At 38.5% G+C, this 25,991-nt stretch overlaps 1 protein-coding gene and 1 pseudogene across 1 annotated transcript in view; one reads left to right on the top strand and one right to left on the bottom strand.

The window, feature by feature from the left end:
* Window positions 1–25,991, top strand: part of LOC102422327 (vascular endothelial growth factor receptor kdr-like) — a 353,529-nt gene that overhangs the window by 212,869 nt on the left and 114,669 nt on the right. Inside the window, exons 13-17 of the mRNA XM_014465282.2 lie at window positions 1,146–1,254; window positions 15,949–16,242; window positions 16,725–16,871; window positions 17,056–17,181; window positions 18,760–18,866. Of these exons, the coding sequence (XP_014320768.1) occupies window positions 1,146–1,254; window positions 15,949–16,242; window positions 16,725–16,871; window positions 17,056–17,181; window positions 18,760–18,866 (783 nt within the window). The remainder of the gene's footprint in view (window positions 1–1,145; window positions 1,255–15,948; window positions 16,243–16,724; window positions 16,872–17,055; window positions 17,182–18,759; window positions 18,867–25,991) is intronic.
* On the bottom strand, window positions 10,127–10,620 carry LOC102422035 (annotated as a pseudogene).

Raw genomic sequence — 25,991 nt, 5'->3', positions numbered from 1 at the left:
GATGAGCGGCAGCAGGAGGAACAGATTCTCCCGGGAGGAAACACCAAGAAACACTAGAGTCATTTCCAGGACCACAAACCTGGCTCTAGGCGGGACGCAGGTGCCCGCGCTGCGCGCCCGCGGTCCGCTACTCTGCCTGCCCTGCCGGAGCGGGAGCGCGTCGCCAGGAGACCGGACCCGCCATTCGCGACCACCCTTCTCCCTTCTGGGTGACGTGCGCGGGACGACACAATCCCCTGGACCCTCGGAACGGAGCTCCGCGCTCAGGAAACAAACCCGGGGCGGCCAAGGCCACAAGCCCGCGAAACAGCCACTCGCAGGCCCCGTATCCGTCCCGCCTATCTCCCCGCCGCGGGACGACCTCGCACCCCGCCCACTGCAGCGCATTCCGCGAGTGGAGGGTGCGCCCAGGGCGGACCCGCCCACCCCGGAGCATCCGCCGGACCTTTCCTCGCGACCCGCCGGGAGGCGTGGCTTCCCCGCGCCTCGGGGAGGCCGACAGCAGCCGGGGCGGAGCCTGAGCGAGGCCCCGCCCCGAGCTGCAAGGGAATTTAATTCTTATATGGCAAGTTTGTGAATGATTCTATATTTGTATATATTTCCTCATGAAATTGAATAATTTCTCATTTTCAGTCCCTTTTTGAAAAAATGTTTATTCAATGAATGGATGAATGAATATAGTTTCACTTCCCAGCCTGATGTATTAGTCAAGATGGCCCCTGTTGTTCTGTGAAAGCAAACAAATCCAAAATTTGATTGGTTCAAAATCAAAAAGGTTTATCTCTTGCCCATGGCATATATCCAACTGCACATCAGCAGGAGGACTTTTTTATTATAGCCACTTAGGGTTGTAGGCTGGCAGATTAGCCATCATCTCAAACATTGCTGATCATTATGCCAGAAAAAAAAAAAGATCTATGGAGAGTTTCACCACATCAGGTAAGTGCTCTAGCTTAGAAAGTACCAACATCATTTCCTTTCTCAAATCCTTGACCAGTCTCCTGGCCCAACTTAAGCACAAGGTTATCAAGGAAGGAAAATCTACTATGTGCCTGAAAGGGGCAAGAATCAGAAATACCTGGTGAATAACATTAATAACTACTAAATCTTGTAAACTGGGACTAATGTATTGCTTCTCTCTTTAGACTCTGAGCACCCTGAAGATATTGACAAGCAACATTTCTGGTATATACTACTGCATAGCTATGAACAAGGTTGGCATTGATGAGAGAAGCATACATTTCTATGTCTCAGGTAAATTCTGAACTGGGGAGGATAAAGCAGACAGGGCTGGTCTTCTATGATGTGATTAGAGATGCATAGAAAATATACCTTTACTCAGCCAGCTCAACTCCAGGACTGCAAAGTTAACTGAAAATCTGTAATATATAGCTCATTTTTTGAGGTTAAGGCAGAATTTGGCTGAAATGCAAATATCCTGGAAGGGGCAACACATTAAATTAGTATAATAGATTAACACCTTAGCAAGAATCTGATTGTTATAACTTTCTTTTGTTTTTAGATTAATTTATAATATTTCCAGCTCCCTCACATCATGATTTAATTTGCTTCTTTCAATGTCTGGTTAAAATTAGGTTTTAGTCAATAATCTAGATGATAGATGATAGAATAAAATCTCAGGAATTGATATCTAAACTTGTGCAGGACTAAATTAATTTATTATAATTTTATTTACTTTTAAAATAAATTTATTGGGTGACATTAGATTAATAAGATTATATACTTTTTGAGGGTAAAATTCTATGATATATCATCTGTATAAGGCATTGCATGACCACCACCTAAAATCAAATCATATTCTGTCACCATATACTTCACCTACTTTATCCTTTACTACCCCTCAGCTCCCTTCCTTCTGGTAACCAGAATACTGTTGACTGTGTCTATGAGTCTTTATTTATTTCCTTTGTTCATTTATTGCTTTCAGTTTTATATATCATACTAGAGGCCCGGTGCATGAAACTCATGCATGGGGGAGGGGGGTGTCCCTCAGCCCAGCCTGCACCCTTTTCAATCTGGGACCCCTTGAGGGATGTCTGACTGTCCATTTAGGCCCGATCCCGGTGGACATCCCTCTCACAATCCAGGACTGCTGGCTCCCAACCGCTCGCCTGTCTGCCTGCCTGATTGCCCCTAACCACTTCTGCCTGCCAGCCTGATCACCCCCTAACCACTCCCCTGCCAGCCTGAGTCACCAAGGTGTTTGCATCAACATGGACTCCAGTCCCTTCACCATGAAAAAATGACAACTTTCTTTAGTCATTTTCAAGATGTGTCTTTCATAGGATATGACATTTCTTTATTTTTTTTTATCCTCTCCTGAGGATATGTTTCCATTGATTTTTAGAGAATGTGGAAGAGAAATGGAAAGACAGAGAGAAACATCAAAGTGAGAGTAACACTTTGATTGGTTGCCTCCTGCATGGGCCCTGACCTGGGCCCTGGCCAGGGAGGATCCTGCAATCTAGGTAAAGACCCTTGGTCAGAATTGAACCCAGACCCTGTGGTTGGTAGGCCGAGGCATTATCCACTGAGCCAAACCGGCTAGGACAGGATATGACATTTCTTAGTTCTCCAGCAGCCGACCTTCGTTTTTCTCTCCAGGAGTGAGGTGGAAAAACCCTAGATCACCTTTTTGGATTCTTATTACCCAAGTTACTAAGAATATTACCAGTGGCATACAGGGAGCTTAGCCAATGAGAGGTCAGAAAAGGTGTTTCCTCTGTAGTTCACACTGATTGCAGGCTCGGCCCCGGCCCAGGCCTGATGCCTCTGGCCGAGGCTTTAGGCCTGGGCAAGTGACCCCCAGACCCTCCGATCACCAGCTCCGCCCCTGCCCAAACCTAAAGCCTCGGCCCGAGGCTTTAGGTTTGGGCAGGGGCCCCCAGCTCCTACCTCAGGCTCAGCCCTGCCCAGGAGCCCCCTGGCTCAGGCCTTTCATAGGCTCTCAGGGCCCACACAGTGCCTACCTCGGAGTGACCTGGGTGCCGATGATGTTCCCGGGACCCAGGCAGCTGGGCGTCTACGTATGCAAATTAACCACCATCTTTGGTTAATTTGCATAGTCACTCTGATTGGCTGGTGGGTGTAGCGGAGTGACACCAATTTGCATGTTTGTCTATTATTAGGAAAGATATGACTGAAATCATATGGTTCCTAACTTTTTCTTTCTGACTTATTTCAATTAGCATGATATTCTTAAGATTCATCCATTTTTAATCATATTATTCTTTTATTCCTTAAAGAATGATACTTTAATCATTCTTTAAAACTGAAAGCATTATAAGTATTATAAATATTTTAAAAGTTTGACACATAGTTAAATAATTTCTTAAGCCAATGATTTCTCTTTATTCTTTTTTTTTTTTACTACATTCTCTGATTTTATAACCTTAAGCAAGTTGCTTCAGCCTTTGACCTGTGTTTTCTCATATATACAATGGAAATAAGGATACCTACATCAGGGTGGTAGTGTATGAGGATTAAGTGAGACAGTATTTATGAAGTAGCTGACACATATTGTCTTCAATAAGTGGTAAATATTAAGTATACATTCTCCAGCCATGAGCAACACTGAGGAAATGTATGTAGCCTGTATAGTGAAGTACTTTGGAGAGTCATAATAGGCAATCTGTATATATTTATATCTCTGTGCCATCCTCCTATCTTATTTTGCTCCTGAGGACATTAGAGGGAAATGACAGAGTGAGGCAAAGAAGAAAAAATGTGACCAGATACCTGGTCAGTCAGAATGCTTCATCAAACCTAGGTGGAAGTAAGGTTGTTGAATAGGAAAGTGATTTCTGAAATGAATTCTGGACAGTTTCATACTTCCTGTTCACTAGTAAGTGCCATATAATGGTTATCACAGTGTAGTTTAAGAAAAACAAGTTAAAAACAAGTGAAACTTCTGGAGTGAGGAGTGGTGAGAAGAACTAAACTCTCTACTTTTTAAAGGCAATCCCACTCCTAAATTGTCTTTCCTGGCAGATAAGGCTGGAGACTACAGAGAAAATTGTAGAATGTGCCATGGATAGTTAACCTTGATAAGTCAGATGTGAAGAATTATCACAAATAAGTAGTTTTTTTAAACTGAGAGCTTGTAAAACTTCTGGAGGGAAGTTGGAGAACTGACCAGGATGGATAATTTATTGGCATAAACAGCTGCTGCTGTAGAGAGCGGCTGAGTTTTCAGTCACTCATGGTTTTCCTATAATAAGAGCTTTGAAGGCATTCTGTAAATGTCAGATCAATGAGTCTGCCTTTCATATTCTGGAGACTGATTGAGTCTAATAATAATAATAATAAACAATATTGAGCACTAACCATGATAAAAAAATAGCAGCCGCAACTAACATTCATTGAGCACAGTGCCAGATACTGTGCTATATGCTTTAAATGGTTTAATACAACTAATCCTCACCACAGCTAATAAAGCAGGCACTTATCATCATTTCAGAGCTGATGTAACTGAAGTACAAATAAAATACAACTGGAATGTGGTGGGGCTGGGTGGCATGGCTGCAGAGTCTATACTCTTAAGTACTTGCTTAATCTTTGAGCTCACTAAAACACAGAGCCAACCCATACCATATAGAGACATTTGATATGATTTGTATAAAACAAACAAAGACCACCGGGGGAAAAAAAAAACCTCTTCCAAGACTGGTACTATGAAGAAAAGCACCTTGATTGGTCAAGACAAAAGACCTATTGGCCTAGCTTCTGCACAAATAAATTACTTTTCACTTCAGATATTTACTCCCTGATAGCCACTGCTGCCATAACTCTGGCCTTAGAGAGTTTCTGTGCTCCTGCCAATGCTCACATTCAAAGATGGAAAAGCGGTAGTTTCCTTGAATCACTGTAGCTCAGTTGACTCAAAGCTGAAATATTCAAAATGATTTTATTGAAAGTTTTACAAAAGTCAAGAAATATCACCTGCTAGGAGGGCATTAGAGAGCTGTGAAATCTGGCTTATATTCAGCTTGTGAATTACCACAGAGGTCCCTTTTTAGCTTTCTCAGAGACAGTTTCTGTGTAGCTGATAGTACTTTATACTTCTATCCCAGGAGGGCTGGTTTAGGTCCTTAGACTCCTTGAATCCTAGGACAAAGGCCCTCTCTTCAGCTTTCTAGCTTGTTCCAGTGGTGCTCTCTGTGTTTTTGTTTTTATTGAATACTTGGATCCTAAAATATTACTCCTGAAAATAGTATCTTAACCATCCTATACCTACATAGACCTCATCAAGATGAACTTCTTAGAATTGCTTGGTATAGTAAGCCACAGTATAATGTTCACACAGAAACACACACACCCAGAGAGTCATTTCTTCATAGTTCCTATTATAGGAACTCAGGCCTTCCTAACTTATGGGAATTATTAGGGAGGATACATGTAGGTAAGAATGAAACATTGAACATAATTCATTTAGACTTTCAGAAAGCCCTCTGTGTAGAAACTTTTAGAGTGTTCCACCCTAGAGAGAATGTAAAAGGAATGAAGTCACAATGGCATTGTAAGAATAATTTATGTAAATGAGACAAAAGAGGATCTTCTCTAGTTGAGAATCTATAAATAACAGCATGTGCTCTGGGATTTGTTCTGAGACCAGTCTTGATCTGAAAACAGGGTTCACAGTTATAGTTTCCAAGCTTTCAGATAATACTAAGTATTTTCAGATAGTGCAAAGCTAAGCCAGCAAGGATACACTTCAGGACATTTCAGGAGGCAGTGGCCCTTGGAAGTAGGGACAGTACTTAGGCCAGAGAATAGGTGAGGCGAGTAAAAGGCAGTTTAAGTCAAAATCATCCTGGCTTCTCTCTGCATCTCTCCTTCAAGTCCTGTGCCTCTAGTTTTAGTAGAAACAACATGCTGGAAGACGGAAGACTGGATTATGTCTCTTATTAGGCTTGTTTTTGTTGAATACTTGGATCCTAAAATATTACTCCTGAAAATAGTATCTTAACCACTCTACACCTACATAAAACTCATCAAGATGAACTTGTGTGAACATTATACTGTGGTTTGCTACACCAAGCAATTGGAGTGTATGAGTGGGCAGATATGCCCCTATCACACATACATAAGAATGAGTCATTGAGAATGGAAACAGGAAAGTCAGTCTTTTCCCTTTTTTTCTGATCAGCAACTTCTCTCCTTTCCTGAGTTGTGTAATAGCTTTATGGGAAACAGCTGGAGTGAGCTGAAGACGTTTCAAAAATGTATGTCCCAACAGAACAATAAGGGAGTAGTCCCCAAGGGAGATGGGATTGTTCAAGCAACTCACTCTACTCCTCAAACCCCATTACAAATTATGCATCAAATATACTGAATTTAACTATAATTTTATTGCTCTAATTTCAGCTTCCTCTCCCACTTTCATTCTGTTCTCCATGGAAACAGCCTGACAATTCACTTATCAAGTACCCTTTTCTAGACTTAGACATTGTTACATGCCCCAATATGCTTGATTTTCCCTAAGCTACTCAGAAAAAAAGACTGAAAGGCTTTGTTTATGCATCAGCCATCTTCATTACCAACAAATGCCCCATCCAATGTATTCTGGGGAGGGAAGAGAGGAATATGGTGATGTTAGGTCATAAGAAACCACTAGTCCAAGCCCAAAGGCAAATTATGGATTAGAAATTAGAGAACTGGTGATATAGTCTTTGTTCCATTGCCAACCCTTGTGTGATCATGGTAAATTTCTTCCCTTCCCTGGGACTCAGTTTTTCTATCTATAGTATGACAGAAAAAAAGAGATAAACATATGCAACTGCATTTCCATAACTTAATGATTTTGTGAAAAGTCTTAAGTCATAATTTGAGGAGCATAGTGAGAAAGAGGGAGATAAGAAGGGTGGGAAGTGTGGGAGATGAAGAAGGAAGGAATCTCTGTTTTGGTGTTCCAAACTCTGGATGAAAATCTGCCCTCTGTTACTTTGACATTTCATAAATTTTCTATTTATGTAAATATTTTTGTCCATTCATTAGCACATTTCTGACAAGTTTACAGAACACTTGAAAAAGGGTCTGTCATTTCAGATTATTTTGCCTCTTTCTTTTGCCTAGCCCAACCCAGAGTTAGTTTGACTCTCCTGATAGCTTCAGAAGCAGAAACCAGAGGATACAGAAGTTTTAAACTAAATCAGTCAAATATAAAATACCAGGAAATTAAGACTTTTATTATTATTACTAGAGGCCCGGTGCATGAAATTTGTGCACGGGGGGAGAGGGGGGAGGGAAGGTCCCTCAGCCTGGCCTGCTCCCTCTCCAATCTGGGACCCCTCAGGGGATGTTCGACTGCCTCTCGCAATCTGGGACTGCTAGCTCCTAACCACTCGCCTGCCTGCCTGCCTGATCGCCCCTAACTCCTCGGCCTGCCTGCCTGATTGCCCCTAACCACCTCTGCCTGCCTGCCTGATCACCCCTAACTGCTTCCCTGCTGGCCTGATTGCCCCTAACCACCTCTGCCTGCCTGCCTGATCACCTTTAACTGCTCCCCTGCTGGCCTGATTGCCCCTAACCACCTCTGCCTCGCCCTGTACCCAGGACCCAGGATTCCCTCCCTCCGGCTGGTCACAGGCACACAAGACCTGGGCTTCCCTCCCTCTGGCTGGCTGCAGGCACCCAGGACCTGGGCTGGCTTCGCCCAGGCTGGCTGCAGCTGCAGGGGACTGTGGGTGGGTGGCTTCACCTGGGCCACAGACGCAAGCACCCAGGACCGCGGGGCGGGTGGCTTGTCCCTCTCCTGGGCCACAGCCTGGCTGGTCGCCATTCCTCTCTCGTGAGCTTATTTGTGACTGTGTGGTCCCCATTCCTCTCTCCCCAGTGTTGAGTGTCTGAGCTGTTACAGTGTGATGGAGTGAGGGCGTGATGACCATTTGCATATTAGCTCTTTATTATATAGGATTATTATTATTATTATTCTTTGCAAATATAGAATGAGTCAGAAAGATCTGTTAACTTTCTGTCATTTTCTAAAATCACCTCAGTTGCCCAATCTAGGTGGCTGTGTTAGCTGAAAAGAGGAACCTCAGATGAAGATACAGGTGCTCTCAGGGCTCTTCCACAAGACAGTGACTTTTGGTTTTAGAAGAAATTTACCATGTGTACAAGGAAGTCGCCAGGAAAGGGCATTCCTACACTGATCCCAAACAGCCCAGAGCAAGGGGAACCAGTGAAGATGTGGCTTTGCAAGCATAATTGCAGATAGTTCCTACCAGCTCTTTCCTCTGTCCCTATTGGTGGGTAGAGACTGGGCCATCACAGCTTTGTTTGAAACTGAACTTCTTTCTTCTCTAAAATGAGTGATTATTCAAAGCTCACAAGCTTAAGCCCCAACATAACAGAAGGAATTTACTGTTGGCAAGTTGCTTCTTAGCATGAAAAACTACTGAGCAGAATAGGACCTTCCTGGGCAGACAGTATGAAAAAATAAATAGGTCATATCCAAAGCTTCTCTGCTACATCATATGTCCAAAAGCAGTGGAATGAAGTGGAATCAAACCCCTTCTAGTTGTTGCTCAGAATACTAATAAGAAAACCTACAAGGATTCTCTGTCTGAATCTAACAGTGGAGGTAGCATATGAGCTACTCATCTTTTCCAGATAAAATTAAACTGAGTCTTAAAAACATAGGCACCCAAAAGATGAAGAATATAGTATCTCAAAATGGAGTCTCCAAACTCTCTTTTACCCTAAAGCTAATGGAATGACAGGGACTTCTCCCATTTATAAGCCAAGTCCAATGAGGATTCTGATTTACAGGCAAAATAGTGTTTTTTGAATGGCTTTACTTCTGCCCCAACTAAGGAATAGATAGATAGATAGATAGATAGATAGATAGATAGATAGACAGATAGATAAATATTGAACATTTCATCACCTTTAAAAAATAATTGCAAACAAAAGCACCTATCTAATGTTGTATTTTTATTCACTGAACTTGTTTTTAATTTTTTTTAATTATTTTTTTTTGTTGAGAGTGTTACAGATGTACCCTGTTTTCTGCCTTTTGATGCCCTCCACCCGGCTGTCACCCATCCCAAGCCTTCACCTATCTATTATCTGTGTCCATGGGCTATACATAAAAGTTCTTTGATTAATCTCTTCCTGCCTCCTTCCCTACCATCATCCCTCAGATCTGTCGGTCTGTTCCATGTTTCCATGTCTATGGTCTTACTTTGTTCATCAGTTTATTTTGTTCATTAGATTCCACATATAAGTGAGATTATGTGATATTTGTCTTTCTCTGACTGGCTTATTTCACTTAGCATAATAATAATAATAATAATAATAATAAATCAGGGTTTGTAATTTTCATAGTGAAAAATTGTAGGTTGAGATCTGTGCTTTTAAGGAAGAAATAGCTCATTTAAAGTGACTTAGCTGATCATTTGGGTTCAGCTGACCTTTGGCCCCTGCCATGGCTTATATCTGAGATGCAGCAAAGCTAAAACAAACACAAAGAATCTGGAATTAAGATTTTCATACCTAAAGCCTCTTGGCTGTCTCTGGAAACTCTCCAAAGGCTTTGATGTATATGACTTCATTTCTTTTCCATTTGTCACAAAAATTAATAGCATTATGTGTCACAAAAATTAATAGCATTGTGGTTTCCAGCTAGATGTTTTTCCTTTAAATTTTTATTCATTTCTGATTACAAGGTGCAGAGAAATCAAAAGGGCAATGCTGGTGACTCCACGGCTGTCTGTGCATCTGTAAATACCTTGTACAACACCAAGTTCATCCTGTTCCCAAGTGTCACCTCACATCCTAACAGCTGCACAGTATAGTACCTGATCATGTGGAAAGTTTAACCTTGTGTTTTTCAGTTTACTTGTAAATATTAAAACTGAACTATTCTAACTGTTGATTTCCTAGAGCTCTCAAGAGTAGGTCACAGGCAAATTATGCTGTACAGCTGTTGGAGCCATTTACATTTTTTAAAACGCCTTTCTTAAACAACAGTAACTGAGGCCCCTTCTGTGTTCTTAGACTTTTAAGGTCAAAGGTGCCCCGGGGGTCCCTCAAATCCTAGGGCCATAATGGAGGAAGGGCAGATCATTCTAAGCATGAAGAATTAACAATTTTATTGGGCTCAGACCAGGAGTCCAGGAGTCTTGAGGACCTCTGTGTATCTGTTAATTTTCTTCTCCACATTCTTTTTGGCCTGTTTCTTAGCCTCAGAATCTGCTTTTTCTTCTGTTAATGGATCTTGGTCTTCTCCTACCTCTTCTCCTCCAGAGTGGCTGTGACTGCCTGGTACTTCTAGCCAACTTCATGAGCCACGTGCCCTAGGTGGGCAAACTTCCATGTAGGCTTCAGAGGCACAACCTTGAGAGCCACAGGAACTGCCATTCACTATTTCTTGTCATAGGATGACAGGATTCCATAAAACACTTTGAGGCAGTCCAAGGTGACCTGGCCTCACTTGATTTTTTGAGGCAGCATGCTTTGCAAGGTCTACCAAAAGATTCTGCTAGGGGCTCAGAAATGGTAAGGGCAGCAGGATGGTTTGGTGTTCATCCCCTTGTAGAAAAAGAACTGGTACTTCAACTTGTTTCTGTAAAAATCACTGGAAATATTGATGCCCTCACAGTAACTGCTTGGCCACAATAGCCTCCAGGTGGCCCAAGAGATGGCCTTGGCAGTCACCTGGGAAATATACAAAAGTTTTTGGGGTTCCTAAGATGCTCTGTGGAGAGTTTTCTAGACAGCTTTTGACTTTCCTAGAAGCAAAATATATGGGAGGGTATTCCTAGAAAATTAAGGGCCAGTGTCATAGAGTGTAGAAAAACTTTTGTTAATTGTCCCTTCTCAGTGTCCTAGAATCACCCATTGTCAGGATCCTAAAGATCCTGCTAGATCACCTAGTAAAACCTTCCTCTCCCTTCTTCTAGTGCTTTAATTGTAACCACAACATTTCCACCAAGAAATTATTCAACTTCAGCTTGGGTGTCCCTGGTGATATAAAACTATTTCCCTACTTCCCAAAGCAACCTGTTTAATCTTGGGGCATCTCTATGAGAAAGCTTGCCCTTATACTAAATTTGCTTCTACCCACACTCCTAAATTCATTGAAGTTGAAACAAAGACTGTCAGCTTACTTACTCTTCACAGTGACAGACCTTCAAAGATCTGATGAAAAATATATCCAGGTTTTTAAACTTGAATTTTTTTTCATCTGATCCCCATAAGTCATGGTTTCTAGGGTAGACAACATATGAGAAAGCAATTATTTTACTTGCATGAGTCATTGGAGACATCTATATTAGGCTGGGATGGGGAAAGAAGGCAGTGGCACATACTCTGAAATGTCAGGCTTGAAATCCATAAATCCATATAGCCGTATAGGTGAAAATGGAAGAAAGAGGAAAGAGGATACTAGGGGCTCAAATGTAACCAGCAAAACCACCATAACTTCCTATTAGGTTCACTGGTCAGGTAAATTTCAGTAATCTAGATAATAGAGTAACCTACCTACTTGTTTATCCTCTAAAAGTCTCTACATAACAAAATACCACAGATTGGGTGGTTTAAACAATATGAATTTATTTCTTATAGTTCTTGAGTCAGGGGAAGGCCAAGATTAATGTGCTGGCCAATTTGGTTCCCTGGTGAGGGCTCTCTTTCTGGCTTGCAGATGTCTGCCTTCTCATTGTTTCTGCACATAGTGGAGAGATAGAAAGTTCTGGTCTTTCTGCCTCTTATAAGGCCACTAATCCCATCATAAGGGTTTCACTCTCATGACTTCATATAAACTTCAGATTATCTCTTAAATGTCTCAACTCCAAATAGCATCGCATTGGATTTTAGGACCTCAACATATGAACTGGTGGAAGGGGGGCACAAAAATTTAGTCCACAACAATAAAATATTTCATCCATCCCAGTATTCAGTTCTTTTTTAAATAAGACATTAATGGCTTCAGAGGCTATAGCTGAAAAACACCTTCATGGCATGGAATTCAGGGCTTTGTCTTTATCTCTCAAGATTTCAGACATACATGCGAACTTTTGTCAGGAAACATGATTCAGCCTGGCATGAAGCAAGGATGTTTACCTTTCTGAGACCCTTTGACCATTCAGTGCCTGAATTTATAATAGTTTTAAGGCCAGTAACCATAGCTATATTAAACTCATCCCCCAAAAGTTAGTCTACAGGATCCCCATCAATATATGTTGTCAACTGCATTACAAAAAAGTTGATCATTAATCATAACATTTTAAAACATTTGTTAATGATTGTTGAGTGTTTATAAAATGCTTTGTAATAACCAAGAAAGGATTCCTTACTTGAAGCAGTTTTATAATCTAAAGAGTCAAGACAAGCTATTGACAGAGACAAGATGGATATCCATGAAAAAGACTCAGGGACATTTATAAAAATAAAAATACATCATGTGATGGTTTGCTTCAATTTTATGAAATACAGTAAATGGATATTAATTTTCTCATACTCTCCCTGAGGTATCCTCAAGCATCTTACAAATGAACTGATAGTAAAAAGAAACATGTAACTAATACGTCAAGGTATTATGTATATAATTTCAGATTGTACTAGCCCACGAAAGGGAGAAGTCAATTTGGGCAGCACACTATAGCCAAAGGGGCTTCAAAAACAACAGAACACTGATTGATGAATAGTTATTATTCACAAAAACAAAGATGTTGGGAATGGCATTTTAAGGGAAGAGGGTGGTATGAGCAAAAGTTATACATATTGGAATTAACCAACCAATATTCATTCATTATAGTAATATTTATTAGGCAACTGTGACATGATAAACACTATGCTAGATGTTAGGACTATGGCACTGACTAAACCTTGTGTGGTTCTTTTCCTCACAGACTTTACATTGCAGTGATAGAAAGAAACAGTAAACAAATGAACAAATAAATGAATAGACATTTTATACTTGTCATAAGTGCATAAGAGAGAGAATATTATGATAGAATGGAGAAGCCTATTTTATTTATTTATTAGCATATATTTTATTGATTTTTTACAGAGAGGAAGGGAGAGGGATAGAGAGCTAGAAACATCAATGAGAGAGAAACATCAATCAGCTGCCTCCAGCACACCCCCTACTGGGGATGTGCCCGCAACCAAGGTACATGCCCTTGACTGGAATCGAACCTGGGACCTTTCAGTCCGCAGGCCGACACTCCATCCACTGAGCCAAACTGGTCACAGTTGAAGAAGCCTATTTTAGAGTGGGTGGACAGAGGAGAACTGTCTGAGGATATACATTTTTACTTGGCATTGGAAGATTAGCATAAGCCAATGTGAAATATTTGTGGAGCATGTGGAACAATTGGGCAGGTCAAAACAGAGGATTTCTGGAGAAGATAGATGATGTGGTTGATGAGGAAGAGTTGATAAGGAGCCTTAGAGAAGGCTGCTTTGAATAAGTGAGAGAGGAATATAAACTTTATTTAGAGGCAGTGGGGAGTCATTTAAAGCTTTGGATAGTGGTTTTGATCAAAATTATGGTCCAGGAGGATGAATGAGGTAGCCTGTGGAGATTGTTTGGTGTATGGTGAGACTGGAGGAGAGCAACCCAGTTAGGAAAGCATTTAATTGTTCAGGAATGAGGTAATGACTACCCACAATGGGATAGCTACATAGTGGAGACAGAAAGGAAGGGTGAGGAAAAGTTATGCCAAAGGAACAATTGATAGGATTTGGCAAGTGATGGGAGGTGAGATGTGGAAGGTGACGGGGAGAGAAGGATCAAAGGTAACAGTGAGGTTTTTATTCTTGGTTATAGGAAAAAGGTGTCTTTAACCACAGAAAATTTTAAAGGAAGGATTGGTCTAGGGGGGAGGGCCAATTATTCCATGCTCTGCAATCATTTACTGGTACACATGACTAAATCAATGGGCCTTCTGCATCAACAATTTGATGCTAGTGTTCAGGGATATGAAGGTTCACTACTGAGTGGATTAGATAACAGGGGCCCAGAATTTGAAAATTGTCAGCTCAACTGTTTAGACAGCCATCTTTTTCAATCAAGAACATCACTGCTCTGACTCATTAAAACATAGACTTTATCGAATTTATTGAAGTTACATGGGTTAAAAAATTTTTCAAGTGTAAAATTCTATAATACAACATATATATTGTATTGTGTATTCAACACCCATAGCATAGTCTCCTTCCATCACCATTTACCCTCTTCTACCTGCCCCACCCCCAAAATATATTTTTAAAAAAACAACACTGAATCTAGAGCAGTGATGGCGAACCTTTTGAGCTTGGCGTGTCATTTTGAAAAACCCTAACTTAACTCTGGTGCCGTGTCACATATAGAAATTTTTTGATATTTGCAACCATAGTAAAACAAAGATTTATATTTTTGATATTTATTTTATATATTTAAATGCCATTTAACAAAGAAAAATCAACCAAAAAAATGAGTTCGCGTGTCACCTCTGACACGCGTGTCATAGGTTCGCCATCACTGAATTCTAGAGTGATGCAAGAGATATTAAATAAAAGGCATTAAGAAATTATTATTTTAACCTGGCTGGTGTTGCCCAGTGGTTTAGCATAGACTTATGAACCAGGAGGTCACAGTTTGATTCCTGGTCAGGGCACATACCTGAGTTGCAGGCTCGATCCCCCAGTACAGGGCATGCAGGAGGCAACTGATCAATTATTCTCTCTCATTGATGTATCTATCTATCTCTCCCTCTCCCTTTCTCTCTGAAATCAATAAGCTATATATTTACAAAAAAATTATTCGTTTTTATAAAAACATTCTGTTAGCCCTAATACAAAATATTAGTATATTTTTAAAAAGAGGTAGACTTCATCAATATAAATATTGGTAGAGAAAACTTGAGCAATTCTCGGGGTGCTTGAAGCAAATAGCCACCAAAATGATAATACAATGGCATGTCAAGTAGAAAATTTTAATCATTTAATTCTAATTACAAAGCTTTGACTGAAAGAATGCCTTTTATCATTCCTGACCCCCAAAAGACATGCCTCCCCCACAAAACTAATGAATTAAAACCTCTAGGCCTGGTTCAGGACAACCGGTTGTTCTTATCCAACAACTATTCTCCCCAGGCTATTTGTAGTCATTTCTATTTAAAATAAAATGTGTGAAAATTTGTGTGTGTGTATGTATGTGTGTGTATGTGTGTAATGTTCAGTTGTGAAAATTGATGTATCTTTTGGGGGTGAGAACATTGGTATGGTAGTCAATTATTTCTTTATAATTTATATCAATCCTATTTACTAAAAGGATTACAAGTGTTTTTGCGTGCTATATTTCAAGTAAAAACTGGGTATCCAGAGTTTCATTTTCACAAAGTTGTCTATTTTCTTTCCCAATCACATCTGTGATAAACTATTCAGTGCTTAAAATTGTTGCACTACCCTTTTTTCTAGAGGAATTTTGCATTTAAGTACTATTTTCCTGTACATATCATGTTTTAATTCAACAAAAAGCATCTATAATGTAGATTCCAAAATAAGAACTTACCTGTGGAGTGGCAGCATGAAATTGCAAAAATGAAAACTCACATCAGTAGACCTGGTGTCTCAGGCTTGTTTCTGCCATTTATTTGGATTTATGTTCTATTTTAATCTATGAAATTAGGTTGGTGATAATATTTGTCTCAGGTTTGTTTTTAAAGTTAACATGAGGGAATTGCTTTGAAGGTTTGTAAATTGGACCATATGTATGTTAGACATCCATATTGGCAGACTCTCAGACTCTGTAGATAATACTGGAATGACCCTGAAAACTCAAGGTAATTGGGTCTTTACTATTGGACATTTGTCCTTGATGGAATATGTTTTGTTTCTACAACTTGGCTTTCAGGAAAAAGAACTAAGCGTGTTGCTGTATGTCAGTTTCTCTGGCTTTGTCATATTCACAGTGACATTTCTTCACCCTCACAGATGTGACTGGCTTCATGGAGGCAGAACCCCTGGTCTCAACAATTGAGGGCTATGATGCTCGGCTCAAATGCAAGGCAGCTAAATATATCTACACTCAGCTCGCTTGGTTCAACCCCTTTGGAGAGAAGATTCCTGTTATATACACAGAAAGCTTAAAAAATAACTACTCCATCTCTTTGACACTGGTGATTAAGAATGTGACCCAGAAGGATAAAGGGCAGTATAAGTGCAAGGCTTGGACTCAGAGGAACATCACCAAGATAATGCAACATAACACTCAGCTCTTAATTAGAGGTAGAATTGGAGGGACTTCCCCATAACTTTTTAGCATTTAAGAAAACTACTGTGTGGGATGTGGAACCAGAATAGGGCTTTTACTTATTTATAACTTACTTATAGGCTGGACCAGTCAATCTTTTGTTTCATGAAGCCTCTTGGAGACATTGCAAGGAAAGGATCTTGTATACTCTGTGTTAAACAGATGATAGAAAAATTTGGGAATGGAATTTTTGGTCCTTCTAATACCAAAACTCGTCAGCAGCCACTTTTATTGCTTGTGGTGGCTAAATATGACCTTGAAGAATACAAAATGCAAACCACCACACACATTACTCTTACAGTAGATTTTATCCCCATCTATCTTCTCTTTTCCTACATAGGGTAACATTTAACCATCCAATGTCTGATTAAACATGAGGGGTAAAACAGAGATTAAGTGATGTATATGTGGTACTCTTCCTCAAAAATCTTGCCTCTTTTTACCCTATTCTCTATAGAAAAAGTTGCTCCATTCGTTATTGAGAATCTTACCAATATTGAGGTTAACAGCAGTGGAAAGATTTTGCTGGATTGCAAAGTGAGTGGAACACCACAGCCTAACATCCACTGGTTGAAAAATGGGGTTCCTATTATTCCTGCTTCAGGTGAGTCTGAAGATCTTATGTAGTTGTTTCCAGTCAGGAGGGCTTGAGTTGGTGCAGCTCCTTTGAAATTACTTGACTTTGAAACTGTTCCAAGATTGACTTAATAAAATAGGGGCTTGACATATTCTAAGACTTGGCTTCAGTGCAAACACTTCAAAAATAATGGTGAACATTGTTGATGCAGGAATCTTCTTTAAGAACAACAGCCTTATTATTGAGCGAGCCAAAAAAGAAGATGAGGGCTTCTATCTGTGCAAAGCAACCAATGAGTTGGGGGAAGTCAGCACAGCAGCTCTTATCACTGTGGAAGGTAAGTTGGAAATTCCTAGCTATATTGATAATCAGTAATGGAACCCCAAAAGTAAAGAAAATGCATTTGGTGATGGGGACTCAGTGTAGAGAGACAATGGAGAAGGCAAACATGGATATACACTTAATATATCCACTTTCAATGAGAAGGCATGTGGAATAGCATGATTTGGAAAACCTGGATTCAGAACCCTATACTTGTTGCAAACTTGATGGGATCATACATAAGCCTTTCTAGGTTTCAGATTTCTCATTTCTAAAATGAGAATAACACCAGCTGTGCTCTATTTTTTCAGAGGTGATACAAATGAAGGCCAAGATATGGGAATGTTTTACAAAATATAATGTATCAAATGACATTACTTCCCTTTTGTTGGTTGGAAAATATTTGATGGCATTTGGAAATATAAAAATAGAAAGTTGGCCACCTTTCATTATAAATATGAAGCCCAAAGAAAGTAAGACACTTGCTAAAGCTTGTAGCAAGGTGTTTGATTCCAATGTCCTATGCTATTATGATGAGTATTTAATTGTTAAAGGTAAAGTTGTATCTGTTCAAAGAAATGCTATGGGTTGGACTAACCATCTTGGCACCTCTAAAGCCTTTCGCACATTCAGCTAGCTATACTCTTCTAGGTCATATCAGGCAAACCATATAAGCTTATTTAACAATCTGGCCTCACATTTGTCTGAGATAATCCACAGAATCTGAACTAAAAAAATGGGAAACTGGCAATAATAAGATAGATAAAATAAGTTATACACTCTATACTGTGCTATTTTCACTTCTCATTATCTCATTTAATAACCCTATGTGGCAGGTATTTTATTATTCCCACTTTTATTTTTAAAAATTTTTCTTTATTGTTGAAAGTATTACAGATGTCCCTCTTTTACCCCCTATTGATCCCCACTACCACAATCCCATCCCCTTTCCAGGCCTTCCCCATACTATTGTCTGTCCGTGGGCTACGCATATATGCATATAACTTCATTGATTAATCTCTGAAATATGGCTCTACCACTTAACAGCTGCATGACCTTGAGGAAATTACTAACCTTTCTGTGCCTCAGTTTGCCCATTTAAATAATAACTATATTATTCCCATTTTCAGATGGGCAAACTGAGGCACAGAAAGGTTAGTAATTTCCTCAAGGTCATGCAGCTGTTAAGTGGTTAGGGCCAGGATTTCAACTCAGGCAATGTGACACCATACCTCACACCTATTTTGGCTTTGTCCTTGAGAGCCAGCTAATTAGGTAGAGCATAACTTTAAATGTTTCATTTTGGCTTTCTGCCTCAGATATATGTCTGTATACAATATTTGTTCAGCTCATTCTTTTGAGTCATCTAGTACAATTATCAAGGATTTTTTTTCTCTAAGTATCAGAAGACAATGCCCATACTCTATAAAAATTTTACGTATGCACAAACACAATTTGGCACTTGGTGATATTTGTCCTTTAGAAATAAAATGTGATTTGTAAAAGGCAGTAATTTTCTCTTTCTTTCTCTCAATTTCTGCAATGTACTAACTCATTTTTATTGTAATAAATTCTGTCTTCAATGTCTTTACAGGCTCTGAAGACAAATCCAATATTGAAGTCATTATTCTTGTTTGTACTGGCCTTGCAGCTACTCTTTTCTGGCTTCTTCTCACCCTGGTCATTCGAAAACTTCGAAAGGTAGGGGAGAAAAAGCACTTTGGGGCCTTGAGGCTGGCTCATGGTATACTTTTTGTTTCAGAACAATTTCTTGGTAGATGGACTATCTGGCAATGGGGAGAGACTATATGTGCAAGCAGTGTGTGTGTGTGTGTGTGTGTGTGTGTGTGTGTGTGTGTGTGTGAAAGAGAGAGATTGGGGACTAAAATGTAATGGAGTTTTGTTGTTGTTTTTTTTTAATTGATGAGAGAGAGAGAGAGAGAGAGAGAGAGAGAGAGAGATTGATTTGTTGTTCCGCTTATTTATGCATTCATTGGTTGATTATTGTATGTGCCCTGACCAGGGATCAAACCCACAACCTTGGTGTTGGTATATCAGGATGATGCTCTAACCAACTGAGCTACCAGGCCAGGGCCTGTAATGTTTTTACTTCATGCCTCCTACAACATTGGGAACTGATATAAGAACACACCTACCCACTCAGATTCCATCTCAAATTTTTTAATTTTTATTTTCCAATTACAGTTCACATTCAATATTATTTTATATTACTTTCAGCTGTACAGCATCATTGTTAGACAATCACTATGCGTTGCAAAGTGATCCCCCTGGTATTTCCAGTACCTACTGGCACAAAACACAGTTATTATAATATTATTGACTATAACTCATATGCTGTACTTTACATCCCCCTGACAATTTTGTGACTACCAATCTGTACTTTTCAATCCCTTCACCTTTTTCACCTAGTTCCCCAGCACGCCTATCCTCTGGCAACCACCATGTGCTCTCTGTGTCTATGAGTCTGTTTCAATCTTATTTATTTATTTGTTCCTTAGACTCCACATATGTGAAATCATGTGGTATGTGTCTTTCTCTGTGTGACTTATTTCACTTGGCATAATACCCTCTAGGTCCACTCATGCCATTGCAAATGGTAAGATTTCATTTTTTATGTCTGAGTAATATTTGATCATATAAATGCACCACAACTTTTTTTTTAAAAAAATGATCTTTATTGTTGAAAGTATTACAGACATCCCCTTTTTTCTCCCATTGACCCCCTCTACCCTGGTCCCACCCCTCCCCTTCTGTATCACAAATTTTTAAAAATATATTTTTATTGACTTCAGAGAGGAAGGGAGAGAGAGAGAGAGATAGAAACATCAATGATGAGAGAGAATCATTGATTGGCTGCCTCCCCACGCCCCCCCTACTGGGGATTGAGCCTGCAACCCTGGCATGTGCCCTTGACCAGATTCTAACCTGGGACCCTTCAGTCCACAGGCCAACACTCTATCCACTGAGCCAAACCAGCTAGGGCTGTACCAAAACTTTTTAATCCACTTGTCTGGGATGGGCCTATCTCCAATTTTAAGTTAGTATAACTAATGCTTTCAAGAATTATTTTTAGGGGATTTTTTTCTTTATTGATTAAGGTATTACATATGTGTCCTTATCCCCCCCATTGCACCCCCACCCCAACTCATGCCCTAGTCACCCCTAACTGCCCCCCTGCCAGCCTGATCACCCCTAACTGCCTCTGCCTGCTGGCCTGATTGCCCCCAACTACCCCCACCCACCAGCCTTGTTGCCCTAATTGCCCACCCTGCCAGCCTGGTCGCCCCACGCAGCCTGCTGTTCCGTCGTCTGTTCGGTTGTTTCGGTTGCGACGGTCGCTTAGACTTTTCTATAGATAGATATTAATATCTGTATTCCCTGTAGAGTATATTATATTCCCATGACTTATCTTATTTTATAACTAGAAGTGTCCACTTCACCCTTTTTACCTACTCCCCAGTTCCCTCCACTCTGTTAACCATTAGTTTGTTCTTTGTATTTATCAGTCTATTGCTCTTTTTTTAAGATTAAACATTAAGTAAAATTATATGGTATATGTCCTTCTCTGTCTGACTTATTTCATTTTGTGTAATATCCTCTATGTTTATCCATGTTGTGCTTCTATACATTGTCTATTATAAGCCATGCTGCAATGAACATAGGGTTGCATATATCTTTTTTGAATTAGTATCTTCTTTTTCTTCATATAAATGTCCAGAAGTGGAATTGCTGGGTTGTATGTTAGTTTTATTTTTAATTTTTTGAGGAAACTGATAAAGTGTTTTTCAAAGTGGATGTACCAATTTATAATTTCACCAACCATGCATGATGGTTCTTATTTCTCTACATCCTCGCCAAAACTTGATATTGTTGACATTTAAATAAAAGTCATTTTGACAGGTGTGAGGTTATATTTCATTGTGGTTTTGCTTTGCATTTCCCTAATAATTAGTAATGTTAACATCTTTTAAGGTCTCTGTGAGCCAGCTGTACTTCTTCTTGGAAAAAATGTCTATTCAGATCCTCTGCCCATTTGTTATTTAGAATGTTTTTTTGTTGTTGTTGAGTTTTATGAAATCTTTATGTATTTTGAAAATTAACTCCTTGTCAGAACTATCATTTGCAAGTATCTTCCCCCATTTGGTTGATTGCCTTTTCATTTTTATTTTTTAATCATCATCCAAGGATATTTTTTCCATTGATTTTTAGAGAGAGGGGAAGGGAGGGGGAGATACACAGAGAGAGAAACATTGATGTGAGAGAGACACATAGATTGGTTGCCTCCTGAAAGTGTCCTGACCAGAGACAGGTATAGAGTCTGCAACCAAGTTACATTGCCCTTGACCTGCATTAAACCCATGACCCTTCAGTCCATGGGCTGACCCTCCAACCACTGAGCTAACCAGCCAGGCCTCATTTTCTTGATGCTTTCCTTTTCTGTGCAGAACCTTTTTAGTTTAATGTAGTCTTGTTTTTTTTAATTTTGCTTTTGTTTCCCTTACCATTGTGGTCAAATACATAAAAACTGCATTAAGAGTGCTGTTCCAGAGCTTAGTTCCTATGTTTTTTCAATGTACTTTATGGTTTCTGTTCTTACTTTCAAGTTTTTAATATATTTTGTGTTATATTTTGTCTATGGTATAAGATAGTTGACTTGTTTCATTTTTTTGAATGTGACTGTTCAGTTTATTGCAGAGGCTTTACTTTCTCCATTGTATGTTCTTGGCTCCTTTGTCATTTATTAGTTGTCTTTGGTGTTTTCACATGAATTTTGGGATCTCATGACTTATTTCTGTAAAAATTGGCATTGGGATTTAGATAGGGATTGTGAGAGCTCCAGTGGCTCAATTGGTTAGCGTGTGGTACTTATACGACAGTGCATAGATAAGGATTGTGTTGAATCTGTAGAGTGGTTTGGATAATATAAACATTTAACAACATTGTTTCTTCTTCAATTCTCATTCAACAATGTCTTGCAATTTTCAGTGTACAGTTCTTTCACCTCCTTGCTTAAATTTATTTCTAGGTGTTTATTATTGTTGTTACAATTATAAATGGGGTTATTTTCTACATTTTTCTTTCTGATAGCTTGTTGTTAGTATATAGAAATGCAGCACTTTTGTATATTGATTTTGTATCCTGCAACATTGTTATTTTTACTATTTCTAGTAGTATTTTGGTAGGTCTTTTAGTGTTTCTATATATAAAATCATATCATCCACAAATATTGACAGTTTTATTTCTTTTTTCTTTTTGGATTTTTTTAATTACTTTTTTTTGCCTAATTGCTATGGTTAGGACTTACAATACTATGATGAATAAATGTGGCTAGAGTGGGCATCCTTGTTTTGGTCCCAATCTTAGAGGAAAAGCATTCAGTTTTGTACCATTGAGTATGATGTTAGCTCTGTGCTTGTCATATACTGCCTTTATTATTATGAGGTATTTTCCTTCTATACACATTTTATTGAGAGTTTTTATTATAAATACATGTTGACTTTTCTCAGTTACTTTTGTTGCACCTATTGAGATGTTCAGATAATTTTCATCCTCCCTTTTGTTCACATGATATATCATGTTGATTGATTTGTAGATTTTGAACCATTCTTGCATCCCTGGAATAAATCCCACTTGAACATGGTATATAATCCTTTTAATGTATTATTGAATTTAGTTGCTAACATCTTGTTGAAGATTTTTACATATATGTTCATCAGAGATACTGGCCTGTAAATTGTGTGTGTATGTTGTCCTTCTCTGGGCTTGATATCAGGTGAATATTTGCTTTGTGATATTTATTAAAATATTTCCTTATTTTCATTTTTTCAAAGACATTGAAAAGAATAGGTATTAAATCTTTTTTGAATGCTTGGTAGAATTAATTAGTGAAACCATCTGGTACTGGACATTTTAGGGAGGGGTTGTTTTTTAAAATTTTATTTTATTTTACTGTTGACAGTATTACAGATGTTCCCAATTTTCCGCCCCTTTACACAGATCCTCCAAGCCCCTGCTCCACCCCAGGCCTTCATCACACTATTGTCTGAGTCTATTGGTTATGCATATATGCATATGAGTTATTTGGTTAATCTCTTCCCATCTCCCCCTCCTACCTGCTGGGATATGTCAGTCTGTTAATCTTTCCATTTCCTTAGTAGTGTTTCATCAAATCAGATTTTTCATTTCTTTATGTCAGTCTATGGTGGTTGTATGATTCTAATAATTTATCCTTTTCTTCTAGGATGTGCAATTTTGCAGTATATAGCTTTTCATAGTATTATCTTAGTATCCTTTGTATTTCCATGGTAATTATTCCGACTTTTCCTCTTGTTTATAGTTTTATTTATTTGAACCTTCTTTTTTCTTAGTGAGTTTAGCTAAAGAGCATCAATTTTCTTTATCTTTTCAAAGAATCAGCTGTTATTTTCATTAATGTTTTATTGTCCTTTTAGTCATTATTCTATTTATTTCTGCACTGATTTTTATTCCTTACTTCTACTGACATTGGGCTTCATTTTTTTTCTAGTTCTGTAAGTGTAAGTTCAGATTGTTTATGTAGTATTTTTATTGTTTCTTGAGTTAGATCTATACTGCTATAAACTTCCCTTTTAGTTCCATGTTTGCTGCATTCCAAATATTTTAGTATGTCCTATTTTTATTTTAATTTGTTCCCATGTATTTTTGACTCCTTCCTTTATTTCTTTCTTGTCCCAATAGTTTTTCAGTAGCATGTTATTTAATCTCCACAAATTTATGATTTTTCTAGCTTAGCTCTTGTAGTAGATTTCTACTTTCATACTGTAGTTATCAGAGAAGATGATCAGTATGATTTAAGCTCTAAATCTATTGGGAGTTGTTTTGTGTCTATCCTTGAGAATGTTCCTTGTGCACTTGAGAAAAATGTGTATTCTTTTGCTTTTGTATGAAATCTTCTGTAAGTATCTATTAAGTCTATCAAGTGTGTCATTTAAGGCTGATATTTACTTGACATTCTGTTTGAAGTTGTTTTTTTTTCCATTGGTGTTAAAGTGGGGTGTTAAAGTCTCCTATTATTTTATTGCTATCAATTTCTTATTTTAGGTATGTTAATAATTGGTTCATATATTTTTGTGTACTAAGTAGGATGTATAGATATTAATAAATGGTATGTCTTCGTCATGGATTGTCCCCTTTATCATGATATAATGTTCATCTTTGTCTGTTGTTACCTTTTTCAGGCTTGAAATTTATTTTGTCCGATATAAGGGTAGCTACCCAATTTCTTTTGGATAACATTTGTTTGGAGTACTATCTTCCAACCCTTTACTTTGAGTTTATGTTTGTGGTTGGAGCTGAGATGCATCTCCTGATGGCAGCATATAGTTGTGTCTTGTTCTTAATCCATTCAGATACTCTGAGCCTTTTGATTGGTGAGTTCAGTCCATTATAATTTAGAGTGATTATTGATTTATGAAGAGTTACTACTGCCATTGTATATTTTGTGTTCTAATTGCTTTATATGTATTGTTTGTTTGTTTTTTTGCTTCTGTCTGCTATTTTAATTTAGGTGTTTTCTTTGATAATTTTAACTTTTTTCTTTTATATGTATCCTATCTGCTTTGTGTGTGTGTGTGGTTATCATGAGGTTTATATAAAAGGTCTCATAGATAAACCAGTTTTTTTTTTCTGATAGCAACTTATTTTCTTTTGCCTATATAAGATTCATTCTTTTTCCCTCCCCTTTTGTGTTTTCGTTGTCAATTTTATTTTGTGTGTTCATTGCCAAATTGAAGAAGTTATTGTTATATATAATGCCTTTCCCTTTAATCTTGTGGCATAATTGCTTAACACTATTCTCTAATAGAATTTCAATTTTCTGATTCTGTCAGTCTCTTCATCACTTTACTGAAAGTATTGGGTACATTTGCCTTTTTGTTTCTGGTAGAAGAGCTTCTTTCAACATTAATTGCAATTCAGGTCTGGTGGTGAGAGCTCTCAGGTTTCTGGTTGTCTGGAAAACCTTAATTTCTCCTTCATATCTGAAGGATAACTTTTTTAGATCTATTATTATTGTCTGGCAATTTTTAAGTTTCAGTATTTTGAATATGTCATTCCACTCTCTCCTGGCCTGTGGAGTTTCTGTTGAGAAATCTGATGATAGCCTGATGGGGGTTACTTTGTAGGTTACTATCTACCCCCACATCAGATGCCTTTAGAATTCTTTCTTTATCATTGATTTTGACAATTTTGATATAATATGTCTTGGAGAAGCTCTTTTTACATTGAAATAATTGTTTTATTAACTGCTTGTACTTCTATGTCCAGCTCCTTCCCAGGTATGGGAAGTTCTCATCTATTTTTTTTAAATGGCTCTCTGTTCCCTATCTCTCTCTTCTCCTTCTGGGATACCCATTTATTTTTGTCTCCCTTTCCAATGGAATTGATAAATCTTGTAGTTTATTCTTTTTTTAATTTTACTACTCTCTCACCTTCATCTTGAATAATTTCTAGATTTCTACTTTGAACTCACTAATTCTCTATTCTTTATGGTCTGCCCTATTTACAATTCTTTCTAATGCATTCTTCATGTCATTTTTTGAGTTCTTCAACCTCCTAATTTTTTGTTTAGTATTATTTTAGAGTTGTTTCAACCTCTTTGGTAAAATTCTCCTTCTGTTCATTAATTTTATTCCAAAGCTCATTGAACTGCTTTTTTTTAAATATATATATTTTTTATTGATTAAGGTATTACATATGTGTCCTTATACCCATGTTACCCCCTACCTCCCCCCCCCCCCGCTCATGCCTTCACCCCCCCGCCCCCGT

Source organism: Myotis lucifugus, unplaced genomic scaffold, assembly GCF_000147115.1.
Source record: "Myotis lucifugus unplaced genomic scaffold, Myoluc2.0 scaffold_4, whole genome shotgun sequence".
NCBI classification, from domain to species: domain Eukaryota; kingdom Metazoa; phylum Chordata; class Mammalia; order Chiroptera; family Vespertilionidae; genus Myotis; species Myotis lucifugus.
Note: the sequence above shows the minus strand (reverse complement) of the source record. Positions and strands in the feature narration are given on the sequence as shown.